The sequence below is a fragment of the Macaca mulatta genome, chromosome 5 (assembly GCF_049350105.2).
Source record: "Macaca mulatta isolate MMU2019108-1 chromosome 5, T2T-MMU8v2.0, whole genome shotgun sequence".
Lineage (NCBI taxonomy): Eukaryota > Metazoa > Chordata > Mammalia > Primates > Cercopithecidae > Macaca > Macaca mulatta.
In genome coordinates this window covers 127,525,694-127,542,566 of record NC_133410.1, presented here as the reverse complement: position 1 = coordinate 127,542,566, position 16,873 = coordinate 127,525,694, and the positions used below count along the sequence as shown (strand labels likewise).

Below are 16,873 nucleotides of genomic sequence, written 5' to 3'. Positions count from 1 at the left end.
CATGTGCTGCTCTAAAAGAGACAGCAGTAAGAATGAAAACTGTGTTTCCCATATTTGTCCAAATGACTTTGATTTTGCTTTTAGAGTCAAGAGTCTTAAAAACTGGTGATTTTTCCAATTTCTTCTACTAATAGTATATTTAAAAATTAGCATATTCTTTAGGTACATAAAACTTTTAAAAAGTTAGTAATTATAATGTACATCTAAACATTTATAGTAAGTAGATCTCACAATTTGTTTTCTAATTAGTAATTGATAGTTTTACCCATTATAATGACAATGAAAATATTTTTCCTATAGGTTTTCCTCTCATTTTTTTCTAATCATAGCTTTGATAATATTTTATGAAGGCTTATAATCATAGCAGGGAATTAATTTACTACTTAAATTTTATGTATATGTACAGTACATTTAAAAATTAAGTATTCTGGGCATGGTGGCTCACGCTTGTAATCCCAGCACTTTGAGAGGCCAAGGTGGGTGGATCATGAGGTCAGGAGTTCAAGACCAGCCTGGCCAACATGGTGAAACCCTGTCGCTACTAAAAATACAAAAATTACCCGGGTGTGGTGGTGCGTGGCTATAATCCCAGCTACTCAGGAGGCTGAGGTAGGAGAATCACTTGAACCCAGGAGGCGGAGGTTGCAGTGAGCCGAGATCACACCATTGCACTCCAACTTGGGTGACATAGCGAAACTCTGTCCCCGCCTCAAAAAAAAAATTAAGTAAATGTTAACAGGACAATAAGTATGATGTATTCTTTTCTTTTTTGAAAACTTTATTAACCATGTCTATCATTTACAATTTAAATGTAAATATATTGCAAGAGCATAACTTGCTCATCTTTGTACTTCCTGCATTTAATTTAGTAGCTAATCCTTAATTGTACCTATGAACTGTTATCTTCCACCAGAGTGATGGGTGAAATATTTTCAAAAGTGAGCCTCTGCTCTGCTTTTGTTTCTTTGCCTTATATCAAAAGTATCACTGCAGACATTAGATTACAAATAATATATTAATTTGTTTTTTGTTATAAATCTTCACGTTACATAATTTTATTTTGAACTATCTGGGAAAATGGAATTTTTTAATAACCTAAATGTAAATAGTCTAATCACATCATCTAGGGAAACTGTTTTTAGTTTTCATTTAATAGGTTTTGTTTTGGGGAGCGTTAAATAAAAGCTATTCATATTTGAAAGTCAACCTGTTTCTGGAGATGACACATACCTCAGACTCTAGGCATGCATTTCTGTAGAACTAGTGAGGACTACTGGGATCGATTCACAGCTTACAGCAAGTGGACATAGAATTCTCAATGATATGTCTTTAGACCTCTATAATTTCTCCCCTTCAGAGGATTCAGTCAGTACACTTTACATTGTTATTTACTGTTTTGGTGTACTCAGTGTGTTTCTATTTACCATCCAACAGCTTTACAGTATATATTTCAGTATAACAATTATGTTGTGATGGAAGAGTTAGTAATTTTTACATATATTCACTAGACCATGTATATGAAAAAATCACTTTTGCTATAGTACTTATCTTTTTTTTTGGTGCAGATAAAGCTCATATATTACGTTTCCACTCTGATCTAGCACAAATTATAATTTACAATTATTTCTAAATACTTAAGTGGATTTAAATTTTGGCAAGCATTTTTCATGGGTGTTATGCTTTTGACATTTTATGCTACATTGTGAAGTTTATTTTGCTTCTTGTTTCATAGGACAGTTTATAGAATAAAAGAATAAGAAAACATTGTACAGGCAAACAGTGGTCTAAAAACCTACAGAGACACAATCTTAGTTGATATATAAAAGTGTAAATATTACTATGAAATGGAACAGTTCTGCATTTGTGTTTGATATTTATGTTGGTTGCAATTGACTTCCACATGAGTGCACAGTAGTCTACAATAATCCCACAGGCTCAGATATGAGTTAAGAGAAAGGCCACAGGCCTCAAGGCTTTAACACATACTTTTTCTTTTTTTCTTATCATCCACATGCCAGCACATGGAAGAAACTTTGTTCTTTTTTCTCATTTGAAGAGGTATATTTTTCAACTGTCTTTTGGTAGCTTCTGGAAGCTTTGGAAAAGGTGTGTTCTACATGGACGATGAAGTCTCGAGTTTTCTCTCAGTGCTATCTTACTTTCTGCAGCTCCTGTCTCAGCCAGGATGGCAGAGGCTGACCCAGTTTGTGCAGCAGCTTTGAGAGTTCCACATTGTGATCTCGATAGTAGCTTGACAGAAATGTCCTGCTCTAAGTGGAGAGGAGGAGAAAAAAGTACATTTTATTTTGTTTATTATATTTCATACACTTTGACTACGTTGAAATAAGTATCAAGTATACCAGATCTGGATTAAAATTTGTATTAGCATGTGGACTATTTATTTAGCACATCCTATGATATTTTACTGATGGTCTTGGGTACTGGCATTTTTCTTACTAGGAAGAGGCAAACGGCGTGGTGACAGTACTGCCCACTCTAATCCTTCCTACACATTTGTATTTTCATTACCTCTGGGAAGACCTCTTTACTCTTACCTCCTTTCTGGACATTATTTTCACGAAATCAGTCACTCCCTTAAATAAACCCAATATGGAATACTTAGTAACCTTGTTGAGAAGAAATGATATCCTGAAAAGTTGTGTTTTTCTTATCTTTCTCTACCACCAAATTTAATAAGGTCTGTGTTAAACCAGAGTAAAATAAAATGCTAAGAAAGCTATTCAGCAGTGTCTCTTAAGCAGTTTAGCTTTAATAAATGTACAGGAAATAGCTTTGACATAAATGCAGATGATATATTTTATATTACTTTCTTGAAATACTATAGAAATTGTATGTCAATTTCTTTTGGGAAAAGAAGGGTTGTTTTCACAGTGCTCTGAAGGTATATTTTAATAATCAGCCAAAGAAAATTGGAGTTCTGAAATTGCAGTTTGTTCATTAAAACAACGGAAACACCCCCCTCTTCTGTATATGATTTAATTAAGAGTTTATTGAGGACAGACCCTGCATCTATCAGGTCAGGCACAAAAAAATAGTCCTCAAAGTTTTGTTAGATAAGGTATTCAAATAAATTTAGCCCACCTTAGGATCCTCAGGTCTGAGGATTCTCAGTTAATATAATGTATTAATTGTGATCTAAAAAAATTTACAAATCAAACTCCACTTGCATGCTTATATTGAAACTATATACTAACTAGACTAATAATAAAAATATTATTAGTAAATCTTAATATATGTCAAGTAAGGATCAAAGTAAAAATGTGGGGTATAGAAATGGAGAAAACTGTAGCATTAAGTGATTAATGCTACACTTAATCACTTAATCAGAGTGTCACCATTCTGAACAGAATAAACAGGAAGTGCTGAATACATACTGCAAAGTGTGTATCTACATTCTCCAAAGCCTAAATTATCTGCTAGTGTAAGTTAGATGTTGGGAAATGTATTGCTTCTTTCATTTATTACCATATTAACAGCTCAAAACTTAGTATATTGTATCAGTAATTTATATTACTGCCCAGGGCACACTTAAAACAGAATGACTCAGGCAGTGAAAAAAATAGAATTTTTTTTTTTTTGAGTTGGTGTTTCACTCTTGTTGCCCAGGCTGGAGCTCAATGGTGCAATCTGGGATCACTGCAACCTCTGCCTCCTGGGTTCAAGCGATCCTCCTGCCTCAGCCTCCTGAGTAGTTGGGATTACAGGCACGAGCCACCATGCCCACCTAATTTTTTCTTTTGTATTTTTAGTAGAGATGGAGTTTCATCATGTTGGCCAGGCTGGTCTCGAACTCCTGACCTCAAGTGATCCACTCGGCCTCCCAAAGTACTGGGATTACAGGCGTGAGCCACCACACCCAGCCAAAAATGGAAATCTTGGTCTTATTTTCACTTTTCAATGAATATATTTCCTGTCTTGGTTTCAGTTAACCTTTATGCTAAAATTTTTGTGCAGGTATCATTCTTTTTGGAATAAGATATTATCTCTTTATTCTTTTTCAGAATGTCAAATTCTATTTTTTCCTTTATTCTTGCATGACAAGTAATAATATATTGTGGGTAAAATCGAAACAAGCAACCTACCTGTACTGAAATTGAAATGGCACTTTTAAGTTTTAGAAAGGCTGAATTTTAACTTTAACTAGTTTTTTAAGAAAATAGATGATATTATTGGTTATCATTTTGCTGATTTAGTTTGTTATTTTAAGCTCTATGCTTACATCAGAGTCCATTGGGGGGTATTTTCTTCCTTTGCTCTTTCCAAGGCATTTTGTTTTACCTTCTTCCAGTAACTGACACCAGAAACCTTTGTGAGAATCAAACCTAAAAAAATAAAAAATACACACAAAAAGACCAGAAAATCATTTTTCAACCAATTTATATGATATAATGACCAATGCATAAATATTTTACTTGGATAACAATCTATAACCAGAGAAACTGAATTCCTTTTTACTATATTCCTTTGCGTAAAGTCTTTTGGCATACTTCTAAATTCTCAGTTCATCTGTCATATTTGTGAGTTTGCCAGGTTCCTACTAGAAAAACTGTCAGCAGGTCTCCTATTAATAGAAATTAATAAGGCTACTTCCTTCATCTGGAAGGAAAAAATGCATAAATTTTCAATTTTATTTTAGGGTTTAGAAACAAGTCATTCTTTTTCTTTGTAGGGTTTAAAAACAAGTCAGTCTTCATCCATGTCTATGAATTTAGATGCTACTTGTATCATACAACTAGAAGGTAATAGAAGAGAAAAGGTTTCAGTGTATCATGGAGTGATTACTTTTAGGATTCTCTAGCTATAATCCATTTAATTTTTTTCAGAGCTACTTTCTTCTTTTGGTATGAGCTTGTTTTAAAGTAATAGCACCTATAAATGATTTTTTTTTTTTTTTTTTTTATTGAGACAAAGTCTCACTCTTGTTGCCCAGGCTGGAGTGCAATGGCACGATGTCAGCTCACCGCAACCTCTGCCTCCCGGGTTCAAGCGATTCTCCTGCTTCAGCCTCCCAAGTAGCTGGGACTACAGGCATGCGCCACCACGCCTGGCTAATTTTTGTATTTTTAGTAGAGACAGAGTTTCTCCATGTTGGTCAGGCTGATCTTGAACTCCCGACCTCAGGTGATCCACCTGCCTCGGCCTTCCAAAGTGCTAGGCACCCAGCCTAAATGAACTTTTTATGCCATAATTATAATAAACATAATAATAGCACATTAAATATACGTTCTATCTTACCAAAATATTTCATATAACTCTTTCTCATTTGAGGTTTCATTCTAACACTTAAGGATATGGTGTGAAGGATTCTTCCCATTTTATAGCATTTAGCATACTGTTTGGCTCTTGTAAACATTTGCCAAGTATTAGTTGAACACAAAATGAGAAAGGAGAAAATGCTTGTCAAGGTTTATCTATCTCGTACTATACTTCAATATTCAAGTCATGACTCAAGTCTAGGCCCCCGATTCTAGGTTCAAGGCTTTTTCTTTTTTACTGGTCTCCAAGTAGGTTTTATATTATTATTCACTGTAAATAAAGCACTAATTTGTATGCTCAGATATAAAAGTGAAAGTAATAGTCAGCAATGATAATTCCTTTACGTAGCTTTTGTTATTCAATAATTCTATCGCCATTTTTCTTCTCAATTAGAATTATTTCTTCAGATAATGTTTTTCTTTTGCTTTTAATCTGTTCTACTTCTAGGAATGCTACTTCCAACACTTTACTTACCATTATAATGTGAAAACCTGAAATACCTAGGGTGACAGTTAACAAAAAATATGTGCAATGACTGCACACTTAAAACTACAAAACGTTGTTAAGATAAATTTTAGAAAAAAAGGATCTATACTATGCTCATAAATCAGAAGACTAGATATTTTTAAAATACCAAGTCTCTCCAAATTTATAGATTCAGTATGATTCCTATCAAAACTCCAGTGGACTATATTTTAAGCAGAAATAGAAAATTATTATAAAAATGTAAAGGGAGTAGACAAGCTAAAACAGTTTGAAAACAAAGAGCAAAGCTGGAGAACTCATACCATTTAATTTCAAGATTTATTGTAATTCTACAGTAATGAAGATTGTATGGTGTTGGCATCAGTGGACCAATGGATCAATGGAACAAAATGAAGAATTCAGAAATAAATCTACACATCTACAGTCAACTGATTTTCAAAAAATAGCTGTCAAGGTAAGTCAATGGGAAAGGATTAGTCTTTTAAATTGCACAAGAAAAATTGGATATCTATATGAAAAAGCTGAACATTGACCCTTACCTCATGTTGTATATAAAAATTAACTTGAAATGTATTATTGAGCTAAATATAACTATAAAAATTTAGGCTAAAAACATATCTAAAATTATAAAAATTCTGAAAGAAAACATAGGAAAAAAAACCAGACAATTTTGCAGTCTTGGGTTAGGCAAAGATTTCTTAGGATGAACCATAAGGGAAAAATAACGTTAATTTTGAATTTATCAAAATTTAAAATTTTGCTCTCATAAAGACACTTAAGAAAATGAGAAGGGAAACCACAGACTGGGAGAAAATATTTGTAAAAAATATATCTAATGCAGAACTTGTATTCAGAATATATAACAATACAAAAGATAAAAATATCAATAAAAACTGGATAAAAGATTGGAACAGGCTGGGCATGATGGCTCATGCTGTAATCTCAGCACTTTGGGAGGCTGAGGAGGGCGGATCAGCTGAGGTCGGGAGTTCGAGACCAGCCTGACCAACATGGAGAAACCCTGTCTCTACTAAAAATACAAAATTAGCCAGGCATGGTGGTGCATGCCTGTAATTCCAGCTACTCAGGAGGCTGAGGCAGGAGAATCACTTGAACCTGGGAGGCGGAGGTTGCTGTGAGCCAAGATCGCACCATTGCACTCCAGCCTGGGCAACAAAAGTGAAACTCTGTCTCAAAAAAAAAAAAAAAAAGACTGGAACAGACACTTCACCAAAGAACACATGAATGGTCAATGAACAAATGAAAATTTGCTGAACACCATTCATCATTAAGGAAATACAAAATACAAATATAAATTACAAATGAAATAGCACTGTACCCTCAGTAGAAAAACTGATTTTAAAAATATCCAGTGTTGGCAAAGACATGGAACAAATAAAATTGTTGGTAGAAATTAAAAATATTACAGCTTCTTTGTAAAGTTTCTTAGAAATTAAAATACAGAACTACTATATGACCTGCCAATCCCATTTCCCATTTCCAGGTTTTTACTTGAAGGCAATGAAAATATATGTCCATACAACTGTTCACAGTAGCTTTGTTTGTGATAGCCAAAAAAATGCAAATTACTCATGTCCATCAACCGGTGAAAGGATAAACAAATTGTAGTATATCCATAAAATGGAGTAATACATAACAATAATAAAGAATTGACTCCTGATAGATGTCGCCACATAGAGGAAACTCAAAAGCATTATGCTAAGTGAAAGAAAGTAGCTTGATGATCGTCAGGGGTCAAGGTGAGTAGAAAGTATTGACTACAGAGGAGCATGAGGAAACTTTTGGATTATATCTTTTTGTTCTATATCTTGATTCTGGTGGTACATACAACTGTATACATTTGTATTCTTTGAACTGCACAATTACAATGGATGATTATATGTAAATTATACATTAACAAAGCACTTAAAATGATAGTATGATCTAATGTGTGTGTGGGGGGGTGTGTACCTGGGGGTGTACTCTATATGTAGTTAATCTTGTAGAATTTATAACTGTAGTCCTATGAAAATAATGCAAACCTGAATTTCTGCCTCTGTATGACTTTGTGTATTAGAGAGAATAATCACATTCCATTTATGTAAAGTCTGGTTTCCCATCGTTATTAAAGCAATTGTGTCAGATTAGGACACAACATTTTATGTTTTCATGCTGTTTATATTCTTGTTTGAATCAGTAAGGCAACTGAATAAATTAGTGTTATATACAGAATTACAAAGAGATCATTAATAAAGATCGTATTAGTTAAATAATCTGTACATGAAAGCCTTTGGGAAACACTAATACAACATTTCTGGAAGTCTGTGATTGATGTAATATTTTTCATTAACATTTTGCTATCAGCAATTTTCCAAAATTGAATTCTGACTCATTTTAAGTATTCAAGTGATCAAAATTCAGAATCCAGACCAGTTATTCACTTTTCGCTAATATACCTTGCTGTAGATACGTAACTGGAACATACATATGCTGTGTATTAAAATGAGTAGTCTTCTGAGAGAAAGTTTTTCTAAGAAACACTGAACTCCACACATGCTAAAATTAAGAATCAAAAGAAAAATAAGTTTTTCTTTTATCTCTGCTGATTAATTAGATCTTATGCAGCAGGTGTCAGGCTGGGCTTTACTGAGAAAAAAAACTGTGTGTGTGTAGCTGGCACCTAGTCTAGGCATCTGTATGCATACACTCATAGGCAATGGTATAAATGTGTCAGGATGCAAATGAGAAGGAGAAGCTAGAAGGGATGGCATGTTTATTTACCCAGTGGCCTGAGGGACTGGGTCTGGTCCTTCATAGAGAACCATCATAGATAGACGAAGGGACTGCTATTCATTGAAGGTCTTATGAGTTTGGGGCAGAAGTAATATTATTTCAGAGCCCAAATGAAGAAGTGTAATAGAAGATGGAGAAAATTGGCCAGGCGCGGTGGCTCACGCCTGTAATTCCGGCAGTTTGGGAGGCCGAGGTGGGCGGATCACGAGGTCAGGAGATGGAGACCATCCTGGCTAACACAGTGAAACCCCGTCTCTACTAAAAATACAAAAAATTAGCCAGGTGTGGTGGCGGGCGCCTGTAGTCCCAGCTACTTGGGAAGCTGAGGCAGGAGAATGGCGTGAACCCGGGAGGCGGAGCTTGCAGTGAGCAGAGATTGCGCCACTGCACTTCAGCCTGGACGACAGAGCGAGACTCCAAAAAAATAAAAATAAGAAGATGGAGAAAATCTCTCCACACCTGTCCAGAAAGCAGCAGTGTTTCTGTGAAGTCTGGTGGAACAGCAAGGAAACAATCTTTTTATGTAAGCACTGGCAACCATTCTCATGGCTGGGCCCCTCCTTTCAAGGCCTTCAGGCAGTGAACATTTTGGAGGAAGTGTTCATGTATTGTTTAGTGTCCGCTTCTATGGCTACCCTAACCTGGTGGTGGGGATACTTTGTTTATCATTGTGTCTCCAGAGTCATGCACGTAATAGTTATTGAATAAAATTTTGTTGATTTAAAGAGTAAAACAAGAATGGGTAAGAATGGTTCTTATGCTTGTATGGAATATCTTCTGGGGATGTTTAGAAATAACGGTAAAAGACTTGTGGGCAGGGGCACCAAGATTCTCCAATGATTCAACCTCTAAACAGTGACTTTTTTTTTTTTCTTTTTATTGAGTCGGAGTTTTGCTCTTTCGCCCAGGCTGGGGTGAAGCAGCCTGATCTCGGCTCACTGCAACCTTGACCCCCCCGGGTTCAAGCAATTCTTCTGCCTCAGCCTCCTGAGTAACTGGGGTTACAGGCATGCACCACCACGCCCGGCTAATTTTTGTATTTTTAGTAGAGATGGAGTTTCACCATATTGGTTAGGCTGGTCTCGAACTCCTGACCTCAGGTAATCCACTCGCCTTGGCCTCTTAAAGTGTTAGGATTACAGGCGTGAGCCCTCTTGCTTGGCCGACATTTTTATATTAATGGAAACGTGACTTTATTTCTACCCTCGTGCGGGTTAATCGTACAAAACATTCAGATTACACTTGGAAGACTAAAGTGTGTCTGAAATGCCTTTACATGGAAAAACCATTTCTATGGGTGAATACTGAATTGAAAATAGCAATTCAGTAAATTTCAAAATCAAAATACCATCATTTAGATATTACTAATATAGGATAAGCATAGCAGTTTTTAAAAATCAGTTCTCTTCTGGCAAACATGTTTCTTATTTAAGGAATCGTTTTACTGATATGTATTTTATTTTAACAACTTTTTTGAGGTATTATTTACATATTGTTAAATATACAATTCAGCACTATTTAGCAAATTTAGATAGTTGTATAATTATCACCACAATCTGTTTTTAGAACATTTCCACTATCCTTTGAAAACCCGTATTTTTGCAGCCCATTGCAGTCAATCCCTGCTGTCATCCCTAGTTCCAGATAAAGTCTTTCTTTCTTTATTTCTTGGTTTTTTGTTTAGACAGAGTTTCACTCTTGTTACCCAGGCTGGATTGCAATGGTGCGATCTTGGCTCACTGCAACCTCCGCCTCCCGGGTTCAAGCAATTCTCCTGCCTCAGCCTCTGGAGGAGCTGGGATTACAGGCATGCACCACCATGCCCAGATAATTTTTGTATTTTTAGTAGAGATGGGGTTTCACCACATTGGCCAGGCTCGTCTCAAACTCCTGACCTCAGGTGATCTGCCTGCCTCGGCCTCCCAAAGTGCTGGGATTACAGGAATGAGTCACCATGCGTGGCCCAGATAAACTCTTTCTAACTCTACATTTGTTTCTTTTCTGAACATTCCTTCCCCACCCCCACCCCCACCCCCCAGTGTGGATATAACAAATCCATTCACCAGTTGAAGGACATTTGTATTGTTTCTAGTTTTTAGCTATTATGAATAATGGTATAATAATTCCCTTACAAGCTTTTATGGACTTAGGTTTTCATTTATTCTGGGGTAGATTCTTAGAATGAAATTGGATTGTTGGGTAAGATGCTGTTTAGTTTTTAAGAAACTGCAAAACTGCTTTCCAAAGTGGCCACATATTATGCATTACCATCAGTAGTGTGTGAGGATTCCAGTTTCTCCACACATTTGCCAACATTTGCAATATGGTTTGGCTCTGTGTCCCCACCCAAATCTCACCTTGGATTGTAATAATACCCACATGTCAAGGGCAGGACCAGGTGGAGGTAATTGAATAATTGGGGCAGTTTATCTTGTGATAGTCAGTAAGTTCTCATAAGATCTGATGGTTTTATAAGTATCTGGCATTTTCCCTGCTGGCACTCATTCTCTCTTCTGCCTCCTTGTGAAGAGTTGGCTTCTGCCATAACTAAGTTTCCTGAGCCTTCCCAACCATGTAAAACTGAGTCAATTAAACCTCTTCTCTTTCTTTCCCTTTCTTTCAAATTTACATATTGTTAAATATACAATTCAGCACTATTTAGCAAATTTATATAGTTGTATAATTATCCCTCCCTCCCTCCCTCCCTCCCTTCCTTCCTTCCTTCCTTCCTTCCTTCCTTCCTTCCTTCCTTCCTTCCTTCCTTCCTTCCTTCCTTCTATCCTTCATTTCTCTCTCTCTCTCTTTCTTTCTTTCTTCTCTCTCTCTTTCTTTCTTTCTTTCTTTTTTTTTTTTTGTGTTTCACTCTTGTTACCCAGGCTGGAGTGCAATGGCACGATCTTGGCTCACTGCAACCTCCACCTCCTGGGTTCAAGTGATTCTCCTGCCTCAGCCTCCCAAATAACTGGGACTACAGGTGCCCACCACCATGCCCGGCTAATTTTTTGAGTTTTTAGTAGAGATGGAGTTTCGCCATGTTGGCCAGGCTGATCTTGAACTCCTGACCTCAGGTGACCCATCTGCCACGGCCTTGCAAAGTGCTGGGATTACAGGTGTCAGCCACCCCACCTGGCCTAAATCTCTTTTCTTTTTAAATAACCCAGTCTAGGGTATTTCTTCATAGCAGCATGAGAATGGACTAATACAGTAAATTGGTATTGTCTTTTGGATTATTGCCATTCTAATGGGTAACATAGTGGTATTTCAATGTATTTTAATTTGCATATCTTTATGATTACATATTTATGAAGAAAAGTGACATCCAGTGCACGTGGAGATGGATGTTATTCATAATAAAATCTGAGACAACAATAGCTCATTTTGAGGTTCTAGTTCTTTTTAAGGAAGCACTTCCTGTTAATATGCTATTCACTATTAAAAATTCACAGTATTGTTTGTCTGTGGTTCTAACATCCTGTGCCAATATGAAGAGCTTAACAGGTTGGCAGTGTAGGTTTCAGAGATAATTGAGTTTCAATCCTGCCTCCTCAACTTACTTGCTGAGTGACTTTTGGCTTAACTTTCCTGTGCCCCAGTTTTTTTAATCGGAAAAAAATGGAGCTAATTGTACCTATCACATTGTGTTTTATGAAGAGAGATAGATATATGGGACATGTAAATGTATATTTATTTTGAACTGTTACAACCACTTAAAAATTTATCATAGAAATTCGAGTAGACTATTTTTTTCTTTTCCCTATTCAGCATTTCTAGGTGTTCTTTCATGCCATCCAGAGAACCAACAGATTTTAGTTACTATGGCTACTATAATTTGCTAATAAGAAAGATTTAATTTAGTACGTTTGTACTCAAATGTATCTACAGTGGGTAGGAAAACAGTTCATGGGCGACATAAATTTGGTTGCCAAGGAAGTTATATTAAAGCCATTGAAGTCCTGATTTTCAAACAACTTCAGTCCTTCATGACTTAGCTAACCTTTATCCACAAAACAAACAAACAAATATACTCAACTCCCGGCTTTCAAATTCTCATTGCCAATTTATTGACATTTTCAAAGTAAATTAATACTAAAAATTCATATAACATAGTCTGGTTTCATTCATCTTGACAAATAGGTTAACTGGCTGAGACATAAAGATGCCAGGTTCAGGTATTTAGCTAACTAGTATTTCTAAACATGAAGACACCTGTCATAGGCATTGATGGCTAGGTATAATTGTGAATAGATGTATTCATGGCAAAACTAAAAATTCATATTTTTCATTTTAGTGTATACAAATTAGCACAATTCCATGCTAAGCATTATTTTTCCTGTCTTATTTCAAATGATTGCTTCAAAATACTATACAACACGTAACACAAAAACTAAAGTAATGTTAATATATCAGTTCCATTTAGGGATTAAGGGTATGTGGAACAAGAGTTGTAAATTATAATTTACTTCATTGAATGAGAAAGTTCTTATTTATATTTTTAAAGCTTATTTTGCTTATTTCATTCACATGATCACTGAGAAAATCAGATTATTTAACATTAAATATATCACTTAACACCCATGATGACAGTACTTAATCATTTTAAGACATCACAAATTCTTCAGTGACTTTGTATATCTTTAGAAGTCTTGAACGCTTTCTTTAGCACTTGTGGAAAAGAATAAACAACAGTCTTGACAATGGGGGCTTATTGTGATTCTTCTTGAAAATAGTTTTGATGCTGAAATTTGCTATATGGAAGATAGTAAGTTTAGAGATCTCTTAAATTGGAATACTCTTTCATGCCAAGATTGCATAGTAAAACATTTGTATAGACCTTGCTTCATTCATTTATTCTACTATATGCAAAGCACTAGATTTATGTAGTTAGTTGAGAATTCATATTGGTTTGCAGTTTACTATATCCTTAGAGGTCTTCCAATGAGAAAAAAAAATTTTTTTAAGCACCAGTGAGATAGTCGTCATTATCACCAGCAGGAAAATAAGAAGAAAAAATAAGAAGCAATACCAAAGTGTACAAAGTATACAAACTGGTATAAATGGCATTTCTGAGGATATATATTTTGTACCTCTAGTCATCCTCAATATTTCCACAGCACTACAGAAACAGCTATCAGTATAGTTACTCTAACAGGAGTAAGTAAATTGTGAAGACAGTTTTCAGATAAACAACTACAAAGGGCATAGGGTGAAGGATAATCAATTTAGACCCCAGACAATGACATGAAACTTCCAAATATTCTACAACTGGTGCACTGCCCGGATTTACAAGTTGTGTCAGGCCAATTGATGATTGACAAGAAAATATAAAAAGAAATGGAATGGAAACACATTATCTCAACCTGCAGGGTGAGAGCCTGGGTGGCACTGCTGGAACAGAAACTGTGGTTTCAGGGACTACACATATCTTATCTTGCTATTTCACCCACTGAGCCCCCAACCAGGTTAGAGAATCATATAATCAGTAATTTTGCTAGATGCAGCCCAGGTGCAAAGGGACCTACAGTTCTTTGTATACAGTACGTTGCTTTGATACTCTTTTAAGTTTACACTGCCTTTTCTCAGCAGTGGAGATGAATAAAAAGCTTGCTGCTGAGCTGGCTGCAGAGGGGACAAATACACAGCATGCAGGTCAAGGACCATCCCGTAAGAAAAAGCAACTCTGTCTTTATAGAATACTGTACTTTTTTTCTGAAATACAATACTTTGCTACATACTCTATAAAAAAAGACCCAAAGATAACCTAACTTGAAATAGAAAACTGTTTAGAAAATAAAAGCTTTCTTTTCTAAGAGATACTTAAAAAGATATAGAACAGAAAATGGTCTTGAATTTTTAAGTGCAAACTGAAATCACAAGGTCAAGTTGAATGTTAAATACCTAAGGCCAGTGTCTGTGTTAGTACTTGAACTAAGCTCTACAAAACTCTGACAGTACTCATAGTATAGAAAACACAGAGGTCAGAAGGTTAATAATAACAGCAAAGTATAAATGACTCTTAGGAAGGAAGCTCAAAACTGCAGAGTTCCACCTACTCCTTTGTCCTCTAAACCAAAATGCCTCCCTTACGTGTCTCTATATTTGATTGTAGGAGATATAAGCAGTATTTGATGCTTTTCTGCTAATCTTTTTTTTTTTTTTTTTTTTTTTTAACTGTAAAGTTTGTTGAAAGGTAAAGGGAACCTGCCTCTCGCTTTCTAAATTGATATTGAAGAGTACAAAAAAGGGGAAAACTACTTTATCTGTGGAACTGAGTTTTATACTGAAAAATACAATGGAAAAATTCCATGATAGTCTTTTTCAGTTTTTTTTAAAGGCTCAGTCCATGTAATTAAAAAAAAACCCAACTTATGGTGTGAGTCAGGTCCATGACCCAGTCCAACTCAGTATCTTCCAGTTGCTCTACACGTGTGGTAGGAACAAATATAATTCTCCTAAATCTGATTGCCATCCATTCCAAATGGACACAGTAAGATAGAGGCCTTCTTCAAAAATGCTAAGTGAAGCCCAGAGTCAGCACTAGGGTGAGATAAGAGAGGCACTTGGACACAGCACTCAGTCTCAGGCATGGGCACACCTCCGAGAGTAACTGCCTTCTTCAACCCTAGTGCCTTACTGGTCCCCAGTCATGAACCTTATAGAGTCAGTTACCTAAGAAAATCGGAAGAAACCAGCAAAAAAACATATAAACAAACAGAAAAATCAAACCAGTGCTTTAACTGCTGAGGACTCTGAAGGAGAGGTGACAGGGTCAAATGTTGGATAAAGACAAAGATGCAAAAAATAAAACAAAAAAAGAATGTTTAGGAGCAATAATAGTACATTTCTCTCTGCTTATTCAACCACCTATGGACTATTTCTTGCTGTATGATATTGTTTCTGAAAATTACATAAATGAGAGAAGAGTCAGTTCCTAAACTACTTAGTTACTCACCTGTTCATACTTCCAAGAGGCCCCATATTGCCTGTTAAATAGGCTCAGGCTTTATGAACTTATTTCAGATAACTTCTTTTAAGGTTTGTGGTTTGTTTTAAGATTTACCACTGTTTTATTTCTCTCCTTTCAGGGAAATCTTTGTACAATTAGGAATTAACACAGGATTTATGTTAGGACATTTCTTTGTCACACTGTTGAATTTTTTTTTGGTGGTTAATGTCAAATTGAAAAATAACCAGCATATAAGGAACAGGTAACCTGACAGTTGTATGACCAAACTACAATTTCTTTGAAATCAATTCCCTGCTGAAACGTCAATAAACTAATTAGAATATAAACTTACGTTAAAGCTTCTGAGTAATTATAATGAGGCGAGACTCCTAGAAACTTCTGTACTTCATCCATCACTGTAGCAGGATCAGTTCTTAATTGTTGCCCATCAATAATTAGCAACTAAATTATAAAATTAAAAAAATGCACATTGAAAAAAGACATGTAAACTGTACAATGAAAAATTTCTGCACTCTGAACTCATTCAGTGAGAGAGACTGTCCTGAGTAAAATTGCATGCATTGGTGTATAGAATCCAGGTCATCCTCATTAATGACCTGGAACCAGAAATCACACCAATCAAGTACACTCATGGTTTGCAATCTGAGAAGTCACTATGAAAGCAAAAAAGGCAGTTGAAATACCAAGAGAGCTTAGAAATGTGACTAGGAAATCACAAATGGAAACCAACTTTCAAAAGAGACAAAGCAATGATCCCATCATTCAAGCTGGGACATACAATAGAAAAGAAGAAAGGTTGTAATAAACTCAGACGTAATATGACAGAGAACATGTCATTCCTCATGATTCCTTTCAGGAATAGCACTGTAAAGGTTGAAGAGATATTTTGATAATCCATGTGGAGAATAAGGTTAGGCTCTCAGGAAACCTGAACATGGACAAAGTTCCTTAAGAAACTAAGGAGGAGAAGTTTCTTGTTACTCCAAGGAGGGTGGACCCAGTGAGAAAAGAGGAGACCAGGATTAAAGGACACAAAGCTTGCAAAGCAAGTCTTGTCTATCCATACCTCTTCTCTGATATTTCTATTTAGCCTAGATCAGCACTGTTCAATAGAACTTTCTGTGATGACGGACATGTTCTATAGCTGCTGGGTCTAACATGTAGCTATTGAGCACTTTTGTCTCGCTCTGTCGCCCGGGTTGGAGTGCAGTGGCTGGATCTCAGCTCACTGCAAGCTCCGCCTCCCAGGTTTACGCTATTCTCCTGCCTCAGCCTCCGGAATAGCTGGGACTACAGGCGCCCACCACCTCGCCCGGCTAGTTGTTTGTATTTTTTTTTTTTTTTTTTTAGTAG

The 16,873-nt window shown here is 36.0% G+C and overlaps 1 protein-coding gene across 2 annotated transcripts in view; it reads right to left on the bottom strand.

The window, feature by feature from the left end:
* Positions 1–605: 605 nt before the first annotated feature.
* The window catches only part of NDST3 (N-deacetylase and N-sulfotransferase 3), a 210,814-nt gene continuing 194,546 nt past the window's right edge, over positions 606–16,873 (bottom strand). The window contains 3 exon segments of one of the 2 annotated variants that reach the window (NM_001266899.1): positions 606–2,270; positions 4,241–4,343; positions 15,852–15,961. In NM_001266899.1, coding sequence (NP_001253828.1) covers positions 2,151–2,270; positions 4,241–4,343; positions 15,852–15,961 — 333 coding nt within the window. In that variant the 3' untranslated portion in view covers positions 606–2,150. 2 annotated transcript variants of the gene reach the window in all.